Source organism: Panthera pardus, unplaced genomic scaffold (assembly GCF_024362965.1).
Source record: "Panthera pardus isolate Hobbes unplaced genomic scaffold, ASM2436296v1 HiC_scaffold_2, whole genome shotgun sequence".
Taxonomy (NCBI): domain Eukaryota; kingdom Metazoa; phylum Chordata; class Mammalia; order Carnivora; family Felidae; genus Panthera; species Panthera pardus.
In genome coordinates this window covers 109,963,895-109,984,366 of record NW_026526765.1, presented here as the reverse complement: position 1 = coordinate 109,984,366, position 20,472 = coordinate 109,963,895, and the positions used below count along the sequence as shown (strand labels likewise).

Genomic DNA, 20,472 nt, shown 5'->3' with positions numbered 1-20,472 from the left:
TCAGTTAGATAATTGGATAGTCTATAATGCTGGAGGTTGGAAAGTAGTCAGGCCTAGAAGTATACATTTGAGATTTTTCAGCTTATATGGGCAGTATTTAAACTGATCAGATTGGAAAAGATTACTTAGGCAGAAGAGTATAGAAAAAGGGGTGGACCTAGAATTGAGTCCTGACGCCCTTCAGTATTGGGAGGTTTAGGTGAGAAGGAGCTAACAGTTTGATACACGATCTTTGGGTATTTTACAGACATCTCAAAGCCAGTGTGTCTAAAACAGAATTCCTCTTCTTCTCTATTTGCTCCCACAGTTAATGGTATTTTCCATCATCACTGTGTCGTCGTCAGAGACTGGAGTCTGGTTCACTTCCAGACTAGTTCACCTGGTCTGGTTCACCTCCACATCCTTGGTGACCAAGACCTTTCTCATTTTGAATATTTTAATAATCAATCTTTTCTTCTCCATCTGACTACCCTTGTCTTGGTTCCTGCCATAGTGACTTTTCAGTTGCCTTTCTGCAGTAACATCCTATCTGATTTCTCTATTCCCATCTTGCCTCCCTCCAGTCTATTTTTTACAATTGCCAAAGTCATTTTTTTTAATATGGTATAAACATGTAAGTCTCCAGCTATCATTGCCAGATTTTGCAAATAAAAATACAGGCCCCTCATGAAATTTCAGTTTCAAGCAAACAATGAATAATTATAGGGGTAAGTATATCCCATGCAATATTTAAGAATTATGTATACAAAAAAATTATTTATTGTTTATTTGAATTTCAGATTAACTGAGCATTCTCCTCGTGTATCTGGAAATCCTACTCTTGTTTCACAGTCAAAATATTTCACCATGGCTTTCAGGATAAAAGCTAAATGTCCCAATATTGCGTTATAAGAGTCAGAATATTCTCACTCCTGCATGCCATATGAACTGTTTGCAGTGTTCTGAATTGGCTGCATTGCTTCATTCCTCTATACCTCTGACAATGTACTTAGCTCTTCCCAGCATGCCTCCTCTCTTCTCAGTTCTCTGGCTCACTCCTGTTGTTAAGACTCACACATCACGCCCTCTGGGAAGTCATTTCTAACCCCCTCCTCCTCACTCTGTGGATACTGACAGGAACACCAGCTTTCCTTTTGCAGTCCCATAACAGTCATTGCTTAATATTATCACGGAATTTATCATATTATAATTTAATTAATTTTTAACCTCTCTTCCTTAGATTGTGAGTTCCTTGAGTTTGGGCTAACAGCTGTGTCTTCTAACTCTGTCCTCCGCACAGAGTGGGCTCTCAATATCTAAATGAAACCAGCAAATGAGTGAATGAGGACATAGGAAAGAACCCGTAAGCATTAGCCACAAAATTGACCATTGGTGTTCCCTATCTTGACTCCTGCATAAGCCAGCAGCTTCCTTTGTATATCTTTCTCTCTCAACCCTCAAGGAAGCTCCTTAAGAGTAGAAGCCAGGTTTCGTTCTCTGTAACCCCAGGCCCTTGAATTATAGGTGTTCATATATATTTACTGAGTGAAAGAAAGAATGAAAAACAGCTGAATGAATGATGTATCTTGCAGGGCCACAGGTTTATTGTCCCTTGCATCAAAGGACAGTACCTCTGCATTAGGTCCTGGGGAAGGTAACCTCCCTCCATGGTTATCACATGCTTGATTCTGTAGGGCAGACCATAAAGGTGGAGCTGCGGGCTTCTCTAACTCTCTCTTTCTCAGCTCCTTTCCTTCCCTCCCTCAACCTAGGAGAGAACTCTTTTCTCCCTACAGCAGCCAGCATATAACAGCTCAATACGTGTTAGCAATCATTCACAGATGGAGCCTCCTCTTTTCTCCTGGGCTCCAGCCTCTGCCATTTTTCTCCCACGCTAGGAGCCTAGGCCTGAAAAGCCATGGAGACCTGACATTGCTTGTCTCTCAGGGATAATGGGCTTCCCCTCTTCTCATACAAGGGAGCAAGATTTTCTTTGTCTCCCACCAGGGCAGTGCAATTAAATAGGACTAAAGTTAAGGGACTCTAATTATTTTTTTTATTAATGTTTAACTGCTAAATTTCTTTTTCAGTTAAGTAATTGTATCTGTATGCTCAAAGTTCTTTTTTTCCATAGCCATGAAAGTTCATTTATTTTATTAAAACAATACCACCTGCAAAACTGTTAATGACGAGCTCTGTGATTAGTTCATTCTAGTAACATTTTGAGATTTAATAACTAATCTGGCTCAAGCTCAAAGACAGAAAGCTCAATGCCAGAAATTCCCAGCCAGCAAGGAATATAAACAAATCTTGCAATTGTCCTCTCAAATAACAAGAATCATTGAGATCCACTTCTTGCAATTAGAAATGTTTTTCAAAAACGCAGGAGAAAAGTTCAAGAAAGCATGTCAAAACAACACAACTCAGTCTGCATTTTCATTATTGTAATTGATCAAAGTCTGTTTGCAATAGATTTGAATGTGAATAAATTAAATGTGACATTGATTTGGCAGAGGCACACTAGTGATTGGCAAGAACACATAGCACGAGCAGCTTCTGCTGCAGGAGAACTTGCTTGGTTGTTGTTTCATTTGAATAGATTTCTTAGCAATGTGGTGCTATCATACTAACCTAAGCTTTGTCATCTATTTACCCTTTTGGTTTCTGATCCCATCCAGCCAAGAACCAATCATTTTTTATTGCTAATCTAAATGCCTTGGGTCTGAATACAGAGTACCTTTTGGTGACCTATGTACCTCCCTGCTTTTTTTCTCTTCTCTCTTTTATATATTGAAAAGGGGTGATCTAATAAGTTATTATTTCATCCTGGCAGTTCAACTTGTAGGACTAGAAAATGTAGTTTAAATCAACAATCTAGCAATATTTTCAAGCTTAGACATTGCTATTGCATTTGTTAGGTCTGAATTATAAGTATGTTACAAAAATGACGCTATAAAAAGGATATTCAGCTTAGAACATTTTGAAATAGTTGTACACCAAATTCCTCTTATAATTATGTTGATTGTGAGGAGGGGGAAGGAGCATATTCTGGAAGGCTACTTTCTGGATGAGACCATTTTATAGGAATCAAATGTGTAAGGTTTGGGGACCTGGAACATACTTTCTGCCAGATTTTCACTTACAACATATTTACTAAATCTTTTGTCTTCTTCAAAATATTTTTTCTAAGGCTGACTCAAAGGCAATATACTCATACTTTTAAAGTTTTAAATTTTTTTTTAACGTTTATTTATTTTTGAGACAGAGAGACACAGAGCACAAGCAGGGGAGGGGCAGGGAGAGAGGGAGACAACAGAATCTGAAACAGGCTCCAGGCTCTGAGCTGTCAGCACAGAGCGCGACGCGGGGCTCGAACTCACGGACAGCGAGATCATGACCTGAGCCGAAGTCGAACGCTCAACCGACCGAGCCACCCAGGCACCCCTATACTATTAAAGTTTTAATATTCATTCATCTAAAAAATACTTAGTATGTATAGTTTCAAGTATGGAAAGAAATTAATGGAGCTGTCAAAGTCAAATGTATTTATATTATATATAGCACGTGTGTGGCAAGAGTTGAAAAAAATGTAGGGACTGGGGAGATGTAGTTAGCAATTTAAATATTTTAGAAAGTTTATCTCTTTCTAAGACCAAAACTTACGTTCAATGTTTATCTTATGTGCACTTTGAAAAGTATATGCCTAGATCCAGTAGTTATTAAAGTTATATTTACATTAAGCTTTTTGCCACAGATATATTACTAATTTACAATTTCAAATTAACACTTTTAAAGACTTTAATTTCCTTTTTTGGTATGTAACATGATCATTATGAAATAGCCATGCTTTTATTCCCACAGAAGACTTAAAAAAAATCTAGTTACGTGGCCAGTTTTATCATCATCTGTAAGACTGACTCCTGCGTCTTTGCTTGCTCTTGAGTATAACAAACCTTCTAAGAACTGTTTGATTTACTTTAAACTGTATTTAGATTTCATCTTGAGATGGGTTTTGTGCTTCAGTTTGAACATAGTTATATATGGTATACTTGGAATTCACAAGTACTTGAAACCAAATGGAGACCATTTATAAATAATAAACTCCAGAGAAGCGTGGAACCAGAGCATCAAAGAAGAAATGGGTTATAATATGTATATATGTATTGTGCCTGCCTTTTTTCCTAGCTGGATTCATAGCACTTTTAAAATAAACATTATATTTCCCTAATAAAAGACTTACCATTAGCTCTATTCCATTTCGAGATCCATCTATATGAAAATTATCAAGTAATTTTGAAATCTATTATTATAGAATTTTATATTTAACATGCATATGACACCATCAGCATTGTATATATATTTAGAGAGTTTTACTAAAGCACTCCTTGATAGAAGAATTCTCAGTTGAAATAGGGTTAGGGGATTAGATCTCAAATTATATCATTCACTTTTAATCATACATATGGCACCTACAAAGGAATTTAAAAATACAAGTGATATTTTTATATATCTTAAATTAGTAATAATGGGTAATTTGTACCTTGCTTACTAGGTATATGTGTAAAAACAGATAACACTCCTAAGATGTTTTTGAATGTATGTTCAGATCTGTATCCACATATTCAATTCCATTTAATAGTGTAGACTCAGAATTGTTTATTTCCACACCTCTGGTCCAAGTGTGGACCCAGAGATGCAGAATGATGTAGATATCTGAAAAATCTTTGGGTAACCTTTTTTTTTTTTTAGCTCACTTGGATATTTCTCAGCTCTTCTTTCCTCAGTACTTGTTGAATAACCTAAACTTTCTTGTAGCCAGGATAACTTCATCAGGGATCACCTCTGGTCAGCTCTCTCCCTTCTCTCAGATACAAGAGTGCAATTGCAGGGTTCAAGTTGACATTGCGGTTTCCTTAATCTCTCCCAAGGCATCATCACAGAGACCTCTAGTCCTAGCCTGCCATTTATTTTACCTCTTTTTTATATCCAATATGCCGTTCTGTTACCTAACACTTCCCACAGGTATAATTGTATATTAGAGCTGATTTCTTCACTATCTTGGAAAATTCATGTATACTAGAATTTGCCTAAGACACTGTATGATTGGAATGGGATTATATCCTGGGTATGGTTTATGAGTGAACTGTAAGTCACCTTGTTAGTAGATTGCTTTGTCAAGTTTTTTGTCTGTATCTTATTAATTAAAAGAAATTTTCAGTCTTTTTTCATTACCACACTTAGCAATTTGCAATACTGAGTACAGTAGTCCAGCTCACAAAAGAGCTCTTAAGCAGAGTTTAGCAAAGAAGTGACACTGAAAAGGGCTTCAACTACATCCTTTCTGGGCTTGAGTTCACATCACCTAATTAATAAATGGTATGCAATTAATAACCATTAACTTGACTATGCTACAAAAACAGGGATGAGCTTTTTAAAGGCATCCAGAGCCTTTGCTTTTTCTTTTTTTAAAGGTACACATTTTTTTTTAATATTTATTTTTGAGAGAGAGAGAGACAGCACAAGCAAGGGATGGGCAGAGAGAGAACGGGGATACAGTATCTAAAGTGGGCTCTGCACTGACAGCCGCAAGCCTGATGCAGGGCTCAAACTCATGAACTGTACTATCATGACCTGAGCCAAACTTGGACGCTCAACCAACTGAGCCACCCGGGCACCCCAAGCCTTTCCTTTTTTTTTTTTTTTAAAGTCTTTTCAGTGTAATCCTTCACAAACAATAGTAATGCATAATATACATAGAAAAATACATAAATTCAAACATTGAAAGCTTTTTACAACTGAATTTGTTTCTTTTCCCATTGTCAGGGCTCTTTTATAAAAGCTAATTTGCTCTAACTGAATACCCTGCTGCCTTTAGAAATGAGGGAGATTGTCAGAGAATAGTCATTCATTAACAATATATTTAGAGAAAGTTCTGAAATAACGGATTTTGATATAGCTCATGCCTTGTGGAGTATGGGTTCTTCCTCTTCTTCCTTGAGATTAGTTAAAAATTATATCCTTCGGTACTTCATTCCAGGGGACTCTTGGATGTGACCCTCTCAGAATGGGGTTGACCTCATGCATGACTTTCTGATTGTCAGCTCCACTGGGCTCAGCCTCAGATGGAGGAGGGCCATTGTTGATATACTGCTTCAAATCCCAGGTCAGGGAAGCGCAGTCAATGGTATAAGATATGGAAGGCTTGGTGGACAGACACTCTTTGTTGGATGGGAATAGAGAGGGAATGAAGCATTGTCTGCCTCCCACCTAGTGGTATTTATTAATTTAAGGGCTGCATGCTTCTGTGCCTTCAGGCTGTCCTGCTTATCAATTTAGTGGTAACTGGTATCTTTGCAAGCCTTGAGAAGTTGTTTTGATGAGGGTACAATCATGGTAAGCCTCAAAATCTATAGCAGTAGTTTCATGGAAAGTGTGATGATGCTCTTCATGTGCTCAAGGAATTTATAGTGGGTGACATAAAGTTCGAGGGCACCAAGCACCTAACAGGGTGTCTACAAAACTAACATTTTTCCATACAATGATGTCTTCCATTCTGGTCATTTCTGTCACTATTCCTTCATTTATGTAGGTTCACGTTTTCATCTGTATCATTTTCCTTCAACCTGAAGTACTTTCTTTAATGTTTCCTGTAGTAGGGGTTTGTGATAAATTCAGCCTTTGTCTGAAAATGTTATTTTGCCTATATTTTTGAAGGATATTTTCACTTGATAAAGAATTTTAAGTTGACAGTTTTGTTATCTTTCAGCACATCCATTGTTTTATACCTTGTATTCTTTGTGATAAGAACTCAGTAGTATTTATTTTAGTTTCTTCTGTAAATCTTTTTTTTCCTGTAGCTGATTTTAAGATTTTCTCTTTACCATTAGTTTTTAGCAATTTGATTTTGATGTGCTTTGGTTTTGTATTTCTCCTGCTTGTAGTTTTTTTGTTTTGTTTTGTTTTGTAGATTTGTTTTATTGATTTGGAATATTTTTACTCATTATTTCCACCCCTTTCTGTCTCTTCTCTGTGACTCCACTTACATGTATGTTAGACTGCTTGATATTGTCCCACAGCTCACTGAGGCTCTAGTTCAGCTTTTAATTTTTTTTTCTCTCTCTTGCATCAGTTTGGAGTTTCCACTGCCTTGTTTTCAGAGTCATTGTTCTTTTCTTCTGCAGTGTCAAATTTGCTGTTGGGCAAGTCCATCATATTTTTCACCTAATATATTTTTCACCTGTATAAGTTCCACTTGGTTCTTTTTAATAGTTTCTGTTTTTCACTTTATGTTCAATTTTATGTCTTAGAATGTATTTATAGTAGCTGTGATAAAGTCTTTGTATTTACCACCTAATTAATGAACAATTTCTATCATGTTTGGGTCTGTTTCTGTTGATTGGCATGGTCACACTTTCCTTCTTCACTTCTTGATTGGATGATGAACATTGAAATAATGTATTGCTTACTGTCTGGGTTTTCTTGTCCTCCTTTTAAAAATGTTGAGTTTTGTTTTGGAGTATTTGAAATTACATGTTAATCAGCCCAAACTTTTAGAGGCTTATTTTTAAGTTTTGTTAGGGTTGATCTAGCAGTGATATCAAAATAGGAGCTTCTACAATGATGAAAATGTTTTATATTTGCTCTTTCCACTTGAAATGTGTCTAGTGCAATTGAGGAACTGGATTTATTTTATTTTAAATAATTTAAATAACAGTGTGTGGCTAGTGGCTATTGTATGGTCCAATGCATGTGTAGAGTCACCTCTGCTCTCATGCCAACTTATCCTTACTCCTAAAGAGTGATCTTTGATCTTTCAGAAGTGTTTATATATACCAAATGGCCTGTGTGTTCAGTGAGGCATCTCTGGCTGATTAGAACTTGAATGTCTTTTAGTCTCAGGCAGTCTCAAGCAGTTGTTCAGTTTATAGCTCCTAGTATTTACTCGTTAACCAGAAATTGACCTTCCTGGCCCTGTATTATCTCACCCTACCCTCATACAGCTTAATACTCAGCTGTACACTCAGGTGGTCCCCTCTACAGATTTCTAGAACTTTTTCTCTGTATATTCTGGTATTCTGCCTCACAAATTCTGGCCTCCTCAGAATCCATAAACAACATCTCTCTAGCACAACAAGACCACCAAATTCTGCTTGGGTTCCCCCACTCTGTGCAGAACCCCATAATATGCCTCCAGGAAGAAAGCTCAGGTAATACAGCACTTACCTCATTTGTTCTCTCAGGGAGCACCATACTGTACTACCACTTGTTTAATATCTGAAAAGTTTAGTACTTTTTGTCTGGATTTCTAGTTGTTTACGGCAGAAAGACTAGTGTGGTACCAGTTACTCTATCTTGTTCTCAAGCCAGTAGACTGTGTTTTACTAACACCTCTATTCTCAACCCAGTGATAATTGTTGCTGCCTTTGTTGGAAGCTGTAACACATTAAAATATTGAAGATTTTTCAACCCAGCAAAATCACAGATTCTGTCTATTTGTTCATCATAAGAATAGCAACTGATTTGGGGATTCTGCTATTTACAAAATTTTCACAACAAAGAGTTATTCAATATTTGTTACAAAATAGTTAAAATTTTAAGTACTTACTTAAACAGGGTATAAGTATTGAAGAAACTTTATTTCTTCTGTAAGTTGGAAAGAAGGAGAATATAAATTTGGTACATTTATGTTTTTAACAAAATGGAATAAATAATCCACCTGTTGAGCCACTATTTAAAGTCCACTGTTTAAGGAAGATGGCGGCGTAGGAGGACGCTGGGCTCACCATGTCCTGCAGATCACTTAGATTCCACCCACACCTGCCTAAATAACCCAGAAAACCGCCAGAAGACTAGCAGAACGGATTCTCCAGAGCCAAGCGCAGACGAGAGGCCCACAGAAGAGGATAGGGTGGTGCACGCTACACGGACTGGCGGGAGGGAGCCGGGTCGGAGGGGCAGCCCCCCAGCCAAGCAGAGCCACGAGTCTGGCTTGCAAAAGAGGAGAGGCCGGACGGAGTGTGTTCGGACAGCAAACAGGACTTAACATCTGGAGATTATAAGATAACAGCTCTGCTCGGAGAGCGGGAGGGCTGAAGGACAACGGGAGGGAAAGTTGCTGAGCACTGGGAAGACAGAGCTCAGTTTGGTGGGGAACAAAGGCGCTCGCCAGCGCCATCTCCCTCACCCATCCCCCAGCCAAAATCCTAAAGGGAACCAGTTCCTGCCAGGGAACTTGCTTGCACCTCGCAAACACCCAACGCTGTGCTTCTGCGGATCCATACCTCCGGCGGGTCTGACTCTCTCCCGGTGCTGCAGGGCCCCTCCCGAAGCGGATATCCCAAGGAAGAGCGAGCTGAGCCTGCCCCTCCCGCCCCCGTGCACCTTGCCAATCCACCCCAGCTAATACGCCAGATCCCCAGCACCACAAGTATGCCAGTGTGCAAGTAGCCCAGACGGGCCACACCACCCCACAGTGAATCCCGCCCCTAGGAGAGGGAAAGAGAAGGCACACACCAGTCTGACCATGGCCCCAGCGGTGGGCTGGGGGCAGATATCAGGTCTGACTGCAGCCCCGCCCACCACCACAAGTTATTCAAGTCAGCACAGGGAAAGTGCCCCGCAGTGCCGCACCACTCCAGGGACTATCCAAAATGACGAAACGAAAGAATTCCCCTCAAAAAAACGTCCAGGAAATAACAACAGCTAATGATCAAAAACGATTTAAACAATATAACAGAAAATGAATTTAGAATAATAGTCATAAAATTAATCGCTGGGCTTGAAAACAGTATAAAGGACAGCAGAGAATCTATTGCTACTGAGATCTAGGGACTAAGGAACAGCCAAGAGGAGCTAAAAAATGCTATTAATGAGCTGCAAAATAAAATGGAGACGACCACAGCTCGGATTAAAGAGGCAGAGGAGAGAATAGGTGAAGTAGAAGATAAAATTATGGAAAAAGAAGAAGCTGAGAAAAAGAGAGATAAAAAAATCCAGGAGTATGAGGGGAAAAATAGAGAATTAAGTGATGCACTAAAGAGAAATAATCTATGCATAATTGGTATTCCAGAGGAGGAAGAGAGAGGGAAAGGTGCTGAAGGTGTACTTGAAGAAATCATAGCTGAGAACTTCCCGGATCTGGGGAAGGAAAAAGGCATTGAAATCCAAGAGGCACAGAGAACTCCCTTCAGACGTAACTTGAATCGACCTTCTGCACGACATATCATAGTGAAACTGGCAAAATACAAGGATAAAGAGAAAATTCTGAAAGCAGCTAGGGATAAATGTGCTCTAACATATAAAGGGAGACCTATGAGACTCGTGACCGATCTCTCTACTGAAACTTGGCAGGCCAGAAAGGAATGGCAGGAAATCTTCAATGTGATGAACAGAAAAATATGCAGCCAAGAATCCTTTGTCCAGCAAGTTTGTCGTTTAGAATAGAAGGAGAGATAAAGGTCTTCCCAAACAAACAAAAACTGAAGGAATTCATCACCACTAACCAGCCCTACAAGAGATCCTAAGGGGGATCCTGTGACACAAAGTACCAGAGACACCACTACAAGCATGAAACCTATGGACATCACAATGACTCTAAACCCATATCTTTCTATAATAACACTGAACATAAATGGACTAAATGGGCCACCAAAACACATAGGGTATCAGAATGGATAAAAAAACAAGACCCATCTATTTGCTGTCTACAAGAGACTCATTTTAGACCTTCAGATTGAAAGTGAGGGGATGGAGAACTATTTATCATGCTACTGGAAGTCAAAAGAAAGCTGGAGTAGCCATACTTATATCAGACAAACTAGACTTTAAATTAAAGGCTGTAACAAGAGATGAAGAAGGGCATTATATAATAATTACAGGGTCTATCCATCAAGAAGAACTAACAATTATAAATATCTATGCGCCGAATACAGGAGCCCCCAAATATATAAAACAATTACAAACATAAGCAACCTTATTGACAAGAATGTGGACATTGCAGGGGACTTTAATACCCCACTTACAACAATGGATAGATCATCTAGACACATGGTCAATAAAGAAACAGGGCCCTGAATGATACATTGGATCAGATGGACTTGACAGATATATTTAGAACTCTGCATCCCAAAGCAACAGAATATACTTTCTTCTTGAGTGCACATGGAACATTCTCCAAGATAGATCACATACTGGGTCACAAAACAACCCTTCAAAAGTATACAAGAATTGAGATCATACCATGCATACTTTTGGACCACAATGCTATGAAGCTTGAAATCAACCACAGGAAAAAGTCTGGAAAACCTCCAAAAGCATGGAGGTTAAAGAACACCCTACTAAAGAATGAATGTGTCAACCAGGCAATTAGAGAAGAAATTTAAAAATATATGGAAACAAACAAAAATGAAAATACAACAATCCAAACGCTTTGGGATGCAGCGAAGGCAGTCCTGAGAGGAAAATACATTGCAATCCAGGCCTATCTCAAGAAACAAGAAAAATCCCAAACACAAAATCTAACAGCACACCTAAAGGAAATAGAAGCAGAACAGCAAAGACACCCCAAACCCAGCAGAAGAAGAGAAATAATAAAGATCAGAGCAGAAATAAACAATATAGAATCTAAAAAAACTGTAGAGCAGATCAATGAAACCAAGAATTGGTTTTTTGAAAAAATAAACAAAATTGATAAACCTCTAGCGAGGCTTCTCAAAAAGAAAAGGGAGATGACCCAAATAGATAAAATCATGAATGAAAATGGAATTATTACAACCAATCCCTCAGAAATACAAGCAATTATCAGGGAATACTATGAAAAATTATCTGCCAACAAACTGGACAACCTGGAAGAAATGGACAAATTCCTAAACACCCACACGCTTCCAAAACTCAAACTGGAGGAAATAGAAAGCTTGAACAGACCTATAACCAGCGAAGAAATTGAATCAGTTATCAAAAATCTCCCAACAAATAAGAGTCCAGGACCGGATGGCTTCCCTGGGGAATTCTACCAGACATTTAAAGCAGAGATAATACCTATCCTTCTCAAGCTATTCCAAAAAATAGAAAGGGAAGGAAAACTTCCAGACTCATTCTATGAAGCCAGTATAACTTTGATTCCTAAACCAGACAGAGACCCAGTAAAAAAACAGAACTACAGGCCAATATCCCTGATGAATATGGATGCAAAAGTTCTCAATAAGATACTAGCAAATCGAATTCAACAGCTTATAAAAAGAATTATTCACCATGATCAAGTGGGATTCATTCCTGGGATGCAGGGCTGGTTCAACATTCGCAAATCAATCAACGTGATACATCACATTAATAAAAGAAAAGATAAGAACCATATGATCCTGTCAATCGATGCAGAAAAAGCATTTGACAAAATTCAGCATCCTTTGTTGATAAAAACCCTCGAGAAAGTCGGGATAAAAGGAACATACTTAAACATCATAAAAGCTATTTATGAAAAGCCCACAGCTAATATCATCCTCAATGGGGAAAAACTGAGAGCTTTCCCCCTGAGATCAGGAACACGACAGGGATGTCCACTCTCACTGCTGTTGTTTAACATAGTGTTGGAAATGCTAGCATCAGCAATCAGACAGCAAAAGGAAATCAAAGGCATCAAAATTGGCAAAGATGAAGTCAGGCTTTCACTTTTTGCAGATGACATGATATTATACATGGAAAATCCAATAGACTCCACCAAAAGTCTGCTAGAACTGATACATGAATGCAGCAAAGTTGCAGGATACAAAATCAATGTACAGAAATCAGTTGCATTCTTATACACTACTAATGAAGCAACAGAAAGGCAAATAAAGAAACTGATCCCATTCACAATTGCACCAAGAAGCATAAAATACCTAGCAATAAATCTAACCAAACATGTAAAAGATCTGTGTGCTGAAAACTATAGAAAGCTTATGAAGGTAATTGAAGAAGATATAAAGAAATGGAAAAACATTCCGTGCTCATGGGTTGGAAGAATAAATATTGTTAAAATGTCAATACTACCCAAAGCTATCTACACATTCAATGCAATCCCAATCAAAATTGCACCAGCATTCTTCTCAAAGCTAGAACAAGCAATCCTAAAATTCATATGGAACCACAAAAGGCCCCGAATAGCCAAAGTAATTTTGAAGAAGAAGACCAAAGCAGGAGGCATCACAATCCCAGACTTTAGCCTCTACTACAAAGCTGTAATCAAGACAGCATGGTATTGGCACAAAAACAGACACATAGACCAATGGAATAGAATAGAAACCCCAGAACTAGACCCACAAATGTATGGCCAACTAATCTTTGACAAAGCAGGAAAGAATATCCAATGGAAAAAAGACAGTCTCTTTAACAAATGGTGCTGGGAGAACTGGACAGCAACATGCAGAAAGTTGAAACTAGACCACTTTCTCACACCATTCACAAAAATAAACTCAAAATGGATAAAGGACCTGAATGTGAGACAGGAAACCATCAAAACCCTAGAGGAGAAAGCAGGAAAAGACCTCTCTTACATCAGCCCTAGCAATTTCTTACGTGACACATCCCCAAAGGCAAGGGAATTAAAAGCAAAAATGAACTATTGGGACTTCATGAAGATAAAAAGCTTCTGCACAGCAAAGGAAACAATCAACAAAACTAAAATGCAACCAATGGGATGGGAAAAGATATTTGCAAATGACATATCGGATAAAGGGCTAGTATCCAAAATCTATAAAGAGCTCACCAAACTTCACACCCGAAAAACAAATAACCCAGTGAAGAAATGGGCAGAAAACATGAATAGGCACTTCTCTAAAGAAGACATCCGGATGGCCAACAGGCACATGAAAAGATGCTCAACGTCGCTCCTCATCGGGGAAATACAAATCAAAACCACACTCAGATATCACTTCACGCCAGTCAGAGTGGCCAAAATGAACAAATCAGGAGACTATAGATGCTGGCGAGGATGTGGAGAAACGGGAATCCTCTTGCACTGTTGGTGGGAATGCAAATTGGTGCAGCCACTCTGGAAAGCAGTGTGGAGGTTCCTCAGAAAATTAAAAATAGACCTACCCTATGACCCAGCAATAGCACTGCTAGGAATTTACCCAAGGGATACAAGAGTACTGATGCATAGGGGCACTTGTACCCCAGTGTTTATAGCATCACTCTCAACAATAGCCAAATTGTGGAAAGAGCCTAAATGTCCATCAACTGATGAATGGATAAAGAAATTGTGGTTTATATACACAACGGAGTACTATGTGGCAATGAGAAAGAATGAAATATGGCCCTTTGTAGCAACGTGGATGGAACTGGAGAGTGTGATGCTAAGTGAAATAAGCCATACAGAGAAAGGCAGATACCATATGTTTTCACTCTTATGTGGATCCTGAGAAACTTAACAGAATCCCATGGGGGAGGGGAAGGAAAAAAAAAAAAAAAGAGGCTAGAGTGGGAGCGAGCCAAAGCATAAGAGACTCTTAAAAACTGAGGACAAACTGAGGGTTGATGGGGGGTGGGAGGGAGGGGAGGGTGGGTGATGGGTATTGAAGAGGGCATTTTTGGGATGAGCACTGGGTGTTGTATGGAAACCAATTTGACAATAAATTTCATATATTAGAAATAAATAAATAAATAAATAAATAAATAAATAAATAAATAAATAAAGTGATTTAAAAAAAAAATAAAGTGCACTGTTTAAAAAGTCACCTGTACCCTCTTCCGTTGTCTTATCATTGCTCAGCAGTCCATTCTTGCGCAGTCCTTAGAACAGCCCATTGAAGAAGACAGCATTGTTGTCTTCATTTTACACATGAGGAAACTGAAACACAGAGAGGTTAAGCAACATTGATGGGGTCACATAGCTAGTACATGGCCAAACTGGCATTTATATGCAGGTAGTTTTGCTTCAGAGCCCATGGTCTTTTTTTTCTTCATGTTTTTATTTAAATTGTAGTTAGTTAACATACAGTACAGTATTGGATTCAGGAGCAGAATTCAGTGATTCATCACTTACATACAACACCCAGTAGAGCCCATGGTCTTAACCACAAACTTTCAGAAAGCCTATCAATGTGAACAGTATACAGATGAGTAGTTGACATGTAAATATTTATATATACACAGTCACTTCATTCCCATTTTCAGATAAACTGAGATTGAAAAAAGTTAAGTGACCTTCTTGGTGTGCCAGCTAGTAAGAGGTATTTTGGCATTGCAACTGTGTTTCAGGGACCAAGAATGTGTGGATGGTCATCAGGGTGCTATTTTTTTAAATGAAAGTGTGCAATATTGGAAACAACAGTAGGTTTGCTCATTAAGTAAATTGTGGTACAATGCAAGTGAAACAACTATCTTTTTTTATGTTGAAAAATACTGTCAGGGGAAAAAAGCAGCGAATAGGGGTGCCTGGTTAAGCACCTGGCTCAGGTCTTGATCTCACGGTTTGTGAGTTTGAGCCCCATGTCACGCTCTGTGCTGACAGCTCAGAGCCTGGAGCCTGCTCTGGATTCTGTGTCTCCCCCTCTCTCTGTCACTCCCATGCTCATGCCCGGTCTCTCTCTGACTCTCAATAATAAATAAATGTTAAAAATAATAATTTTTTTAAAAAGCAGCAAATAAAAGGATTTTTTTAAACATATAAACATTTATCTGAAGGAAGACCTGTTTGCTCTAGGTTTATCTCTACACATTGAAACAAACATACTGTTTTTATTGATGAACATATTGAGACGTAAGGTGTTCAAAGGAAATATAAGGAGGAATTCTTATTTTATGGTAATTTCTACTGTCAAATAGGCTTTATTAAAAATGATGTTTATCTTTAAGTGCACAAATTCCTATTTTTTCTACCTAAGTACTTTCATTTTATCTATTACAAATATTTACAAAACTAGGTTTCCTTTCATACATGATTTATGTTCTGTTTAATTTTCCTGGAAGCCGTTAGGAGGGGTCTGGTAACAATTAGTTTTTAAAAAAAGAAAAAAGAAGTAAATTCTTTTCTAGGAGAAATTATAATCTCCATGTTTTTCAACTCTGAAATTTTTAATCTATCTTCATATGTTAAAATAATTAATGTATTCATATTGGCTTTTTGTTTGCCTAGATGGCTGTTTTTGGCAGTTACCAAACTGATTTGGTAGAGTAATGGTGAATGAAGAGAAATGTGAAAACAGAGCAAAAGAAAGAACAGCTCTCTGCCCTCAGTTTTCCTTTATGCAGAAGCTAGAGGCTTATGCCAGCTGGAAGACTGCAGCAGTAGAGCTGAGGTAAATAAAGCAGGCATGGGCAGCTTCAGGCCATGTGACTGATCCTCTTAAACCAAAACCAAACAAGCTGCATAGGAACTTCTCAGTAGCGTTTTGCTACCTGTGGTTGGTTAATAGTGTAAGTTCAACCCTGTCCTGTAGCTTTCATTCTGCTCCAAGAACTTCCATGAAGACACAGTAGGTCACAGAAGGTACTAAAGTGTATGGAGATGTGGAAAAGTATTTTTGTCTACTTCCAGTATCTCCAGTATCATATTGAGAGATTTCCTTTTTTTTTTTTATTTTTTTTATTTTTTTAATGTTTATTTTTAAGAGAGAGAGAGAGACCGAGTGTGGGGGGGGGAGGGGCAAAGAGGGAGACAGAATCTCAAGCAGGCTCCAGGCTTTGAGCTGCCAGCACAGAGCCCGATGCGGGGCTCGAACTCACAAACCCCAAGATCATGACCTGAGCCTAAGTCGGATGCTTAGCCTACTGAGCCACCCAGGCACCCCAAGGGAGAAATTTTCTTTGTGATGCATCATCACTTCACCTGAGAATTCAACAGGATGCTTAAAAATCTGACTACTCTTGGGGCACCTGGGTGGCTTAGTGGTTAAGCATCCAACTTTGGCTCGGGTCATGATTCTGCAGTTTGTGTGTCCGAAACTCATGGCAGGCTCTGCGCTGACAGCTCAGAGCCTGAAGCCTGCTTTGGATTTTGTGTGTCTGTCTCTGTCCCTACACTGCTCATGCTCTCTCTCAAAAAGAAACATTAAAAAATTTTTAGTGTGTGTGTGTGTGTGTGTGTGTGTGTGTGTGTGTGTACATCTCACATACTCTTTATCCATTCATCACTGGATGCTGCCACAAACATCATGGTGCATGTACCCCTTTGAATCTGTATTATTGTATCCTTAGGGTAAATACCTAGTAGCGCAATTGTTGTATCATAGGATACTTCTATTTTTAACTTTTTGAGGAACCTCCATTCTGTTTTCCAGAGTAGCTGCACCAGTTTGTTTTTGTCAGTGTTGTCAAATATTAGTTTCATGATCATTCAGTTTTTTTTCATACATAACATATATGTTAAGGAAAATTTTTTTAAATACAGATAAGCAAAAAGAACATTTAAAAATATTACCCATTTCAAAGGAATTAAGTTAGAAGAGGAAGAAGGAATCAGTAAAGATAAAAGATGTAATGACTATATTTCATCTGTTTTTAAGACGCACATCTTTTCAAATTTTAACAACTCTGAAATGAGGATATGTAGAGTTTGCCCTTTTTAGTGGGATATGTAACAGTGATGCTTCTTAAATCTAAAATTCAGTGTTTCGATTGTATTCAATGAAATACAGTAATTTGGGGGTATAGATCTTTCGAGGTAGAATAGCAACTCTTAGGGACTGAACTGCATTGTACAAATAGCTTGCACTGATTTGAGGAAGCATTTTTTTTTTTTTTTTTTAAATGTACATCCAAATTAGTTAGCATATAGTGCAACAATGATTTCAGTAGATTCCTTAGTGCCCCTTACCCATTTAGCCCATCCCCTCTCCAACAACCCCTCCCATAACCCCCAGTTTGTTCTCCATATTTATGGGTCTCTTCTGTTTTGTCCCCCTCCCTGTTTTTTATATTATTTTTGTTTCCCTTCCCTTATGTTCATGTTTTGTCTCTTAAAGTCCTCATAGGAGTGAAGTCATATGATTTTTGTCTTTCTTTGACTAATTTCACTTAGCATATTACTCTCCAGTTCCATCCGTGTAGTTGCAAATGGCAAGATTTCATTCTTTTGGATTGCCGAGTAATACTCCATTGTGTGTGTATGGTTGGATGGATGGATGGATAGATAGATAGATAGATAGATAGATAGATAGATAGATAGATAGATATACATCTACCACATCTTCTTTATCCATTCATCCATCGATGGACATTTGGGCTCTTTCCATACTTTGGCTATTGTTGATAGTGCTGCTACAAACATGGGGGTGCATGTGTCCCTTCATAACAGCACACCTGCATCCCATGGATAAATGCCTAGTAGTGCAATTGCTGGATCATAGGGTAGTTCTATTTTTAGTTTTTTGAGGGACATCCATACTGTTTTCCAGAGTGGCTGCACCAGCTTGCATTCCCAGAGGAAGACTTTCTGAGAGTGCCTCTCTGCCACTGGTGTCTGGGGCATGCTAAACTCCAATTCCATCCTCCTCCTCCTCCTCACTGCCACACCATCCCAGAACAGAAAGGGACACAGATGGGACTTGGGTCTGGCGTTTTAGGGGGTGGCAGTAGCATCCATGCTTTAATTCCCACAGAAAAATAGATTGGTAGGAGCATCTTTCTGAGGCCATCGTCACCTTCACTTCATCTCCAGCAGAAAGTGCAATCACTTATCAGTTGTGAGCCAGAATATAGCTGCTAAGCTTAAGATCTTTGAGAGAGTGACTTATGCTCTTGTGTAGTATTTCATGTTAAGTAGTTTCACTTCTTGGGTAGTAAATATTTTTATTTTATGGTCCTTCACACCTTATTATGGTATATGATGGCAGAGCTGTTTAATTCAAAGAACACTGGTATATTATCAGATAGTTTTTTTTTTTTCAACTTGCCCTGTGCCTATCTATATATTATTTAAATGTAAAAGCAAGTATCATATATATACATTTTTATTGGCTTTTTTATTTTCATAAAACCTATTAGTTTTTATTTAGTTTCATAAAACCTAATTCTTCTAATTGGAAATTTAGTAAGTTCTTTCATTAATATATATATGCAGGAAATCCTAAAGAATGAAAAAAATAGAGAAGTCGTTAAAAGGAAAAGCCAAGACCTTTATGAAGAGGAAAAACTCCTTAGCAAAGAGAACGAAGAACTTTTGGCTCCACCAGTTCAGACTCAGATCAAAGGCCACGCCTCTGCTCCATACTTTGGAAAGGAAGAACCCTCAGTGGCTCCCACCAGCACTGGTAAAACCTTTCAACCAGGATCCTGGATGCCACAAGGCGGCAAGAACCCCAATCAATGAATGCACTGTGGTAATACTTCATTTGTATGTAACTTTTTTAACAATAAAAGAAGTAAAGATTACTTTGTTATTTTCTGACTGTACAATAGTTCTCTATCCCAGTAAGCTTAGAATTCATTTTTAGTATGCATAAGAAATGTGAGGTTATGAACTATAGAAACCTTTTTTTCTTTTAAGATTTTTAAGTTCTCTCTCCACCCAACGTGGAGCTCTTTTTGCACACTACTGACTGAGCCAGCCAGGTGACCCTAAACCTGACTTCTTTTAGACTGAACTACTTCATTTGCTTTAGTCATCATTCTGTTTATTAATTTGTCTGTTAAGATTGCTCCCTTGAGAAGGATCCTGTTAAGATTGCTCCTTTGAGAAGGATCCTGTCACTTTAAATGCTCAGTACATTTTGGATCCTTATGATCATTTAGGAGCCCTAATGTATATATCATGATAGAAATAAGGGTAGTTAGTGAGCTCTCCTAAATTACCCAATTAAAAAAAAAAAAAGTGAGAAGACTGCTTGTAAGATTCTAAATTAATCAAAAACATGATCTTGGATTATGTGAAGGCCAAGAAAATTTAGTTGAGAAATGGATATGAAAAAAAAAAAGGCCATGATGAGTGGATGAGACTAAAACTAGCTTATGGCAGGATTAAGGTTGGCGTTTGAAGCGAGGAATTAGGACCAATACAAGTAGCCAATCTATCACAAAAGTCTTAAACAGAGAAATGGTACAACTGGAGTTCTAGGGAGATTAAAAATTATCTTAAGAAAATGAAACATAGGGTTCTGAGCAATTCCAGTGACAGTAGGGACTCTAGTGGCTCGTATATTGAAGAAAAATGTAGACAGGTGATGTTAAGACACTCATTATCATACAAAAGTATTTTTCTAATGTTTATTTGTTTTGAGAAAGAGAGAGAAAGAAAATGAGTGGGAGATGGACAGAGAGGAGAGAGAGAAAATCCCAAGCAGGCTCCACCCTGTTAGCACAGAGCCCCTGGGGCTCAATCCCGTGAACCAGGAGATCATGACCTGAGCCACAACCAAGGGTCAGATGCTTAACAGACTGAGCCATGTAGGCTCATATATACCTTTTATTATACAAAAATATCTTTGAAGGGTCAAGTTTTCTGAAGTGCACAAACAAGTTTTTGTTGCTAACACAGAGTTCTTCTCTGTGTGTGGCATTATAATAGATGCTCAATAAATATGT

The 20,472-nt window shown here is 38.3% G+C and overlaps 1 protein-coding gene across 1 annotated transcript in view; it reads left to right on the top strand.

Annotated features, from left to right (window-relative positions):
• The window catches only part of NDUFAF2 (NADH:ubiquinone oxidoreductase complex assembly factor 2), a 175,174-nt gene extending 155,847 nt beyond the window's left edge, over positions 1-19,327 (top strand). The window contains exon 4 of the mRNA XM_019414312.2: positions 19,013-19,327. Within this exon, the coding sequence (XP_019269857.1) occupies positions 19,013-19,261 (249 nt within the window). The 3' untranslated portion in view covers positions 19,262-19,327. The remainder of the gene's footprint in view (positions 1-19,012) is intronic.
• The last annotated feature ends 1,145 nt before the right edge of the window (positions 19,328-20,472 follow it).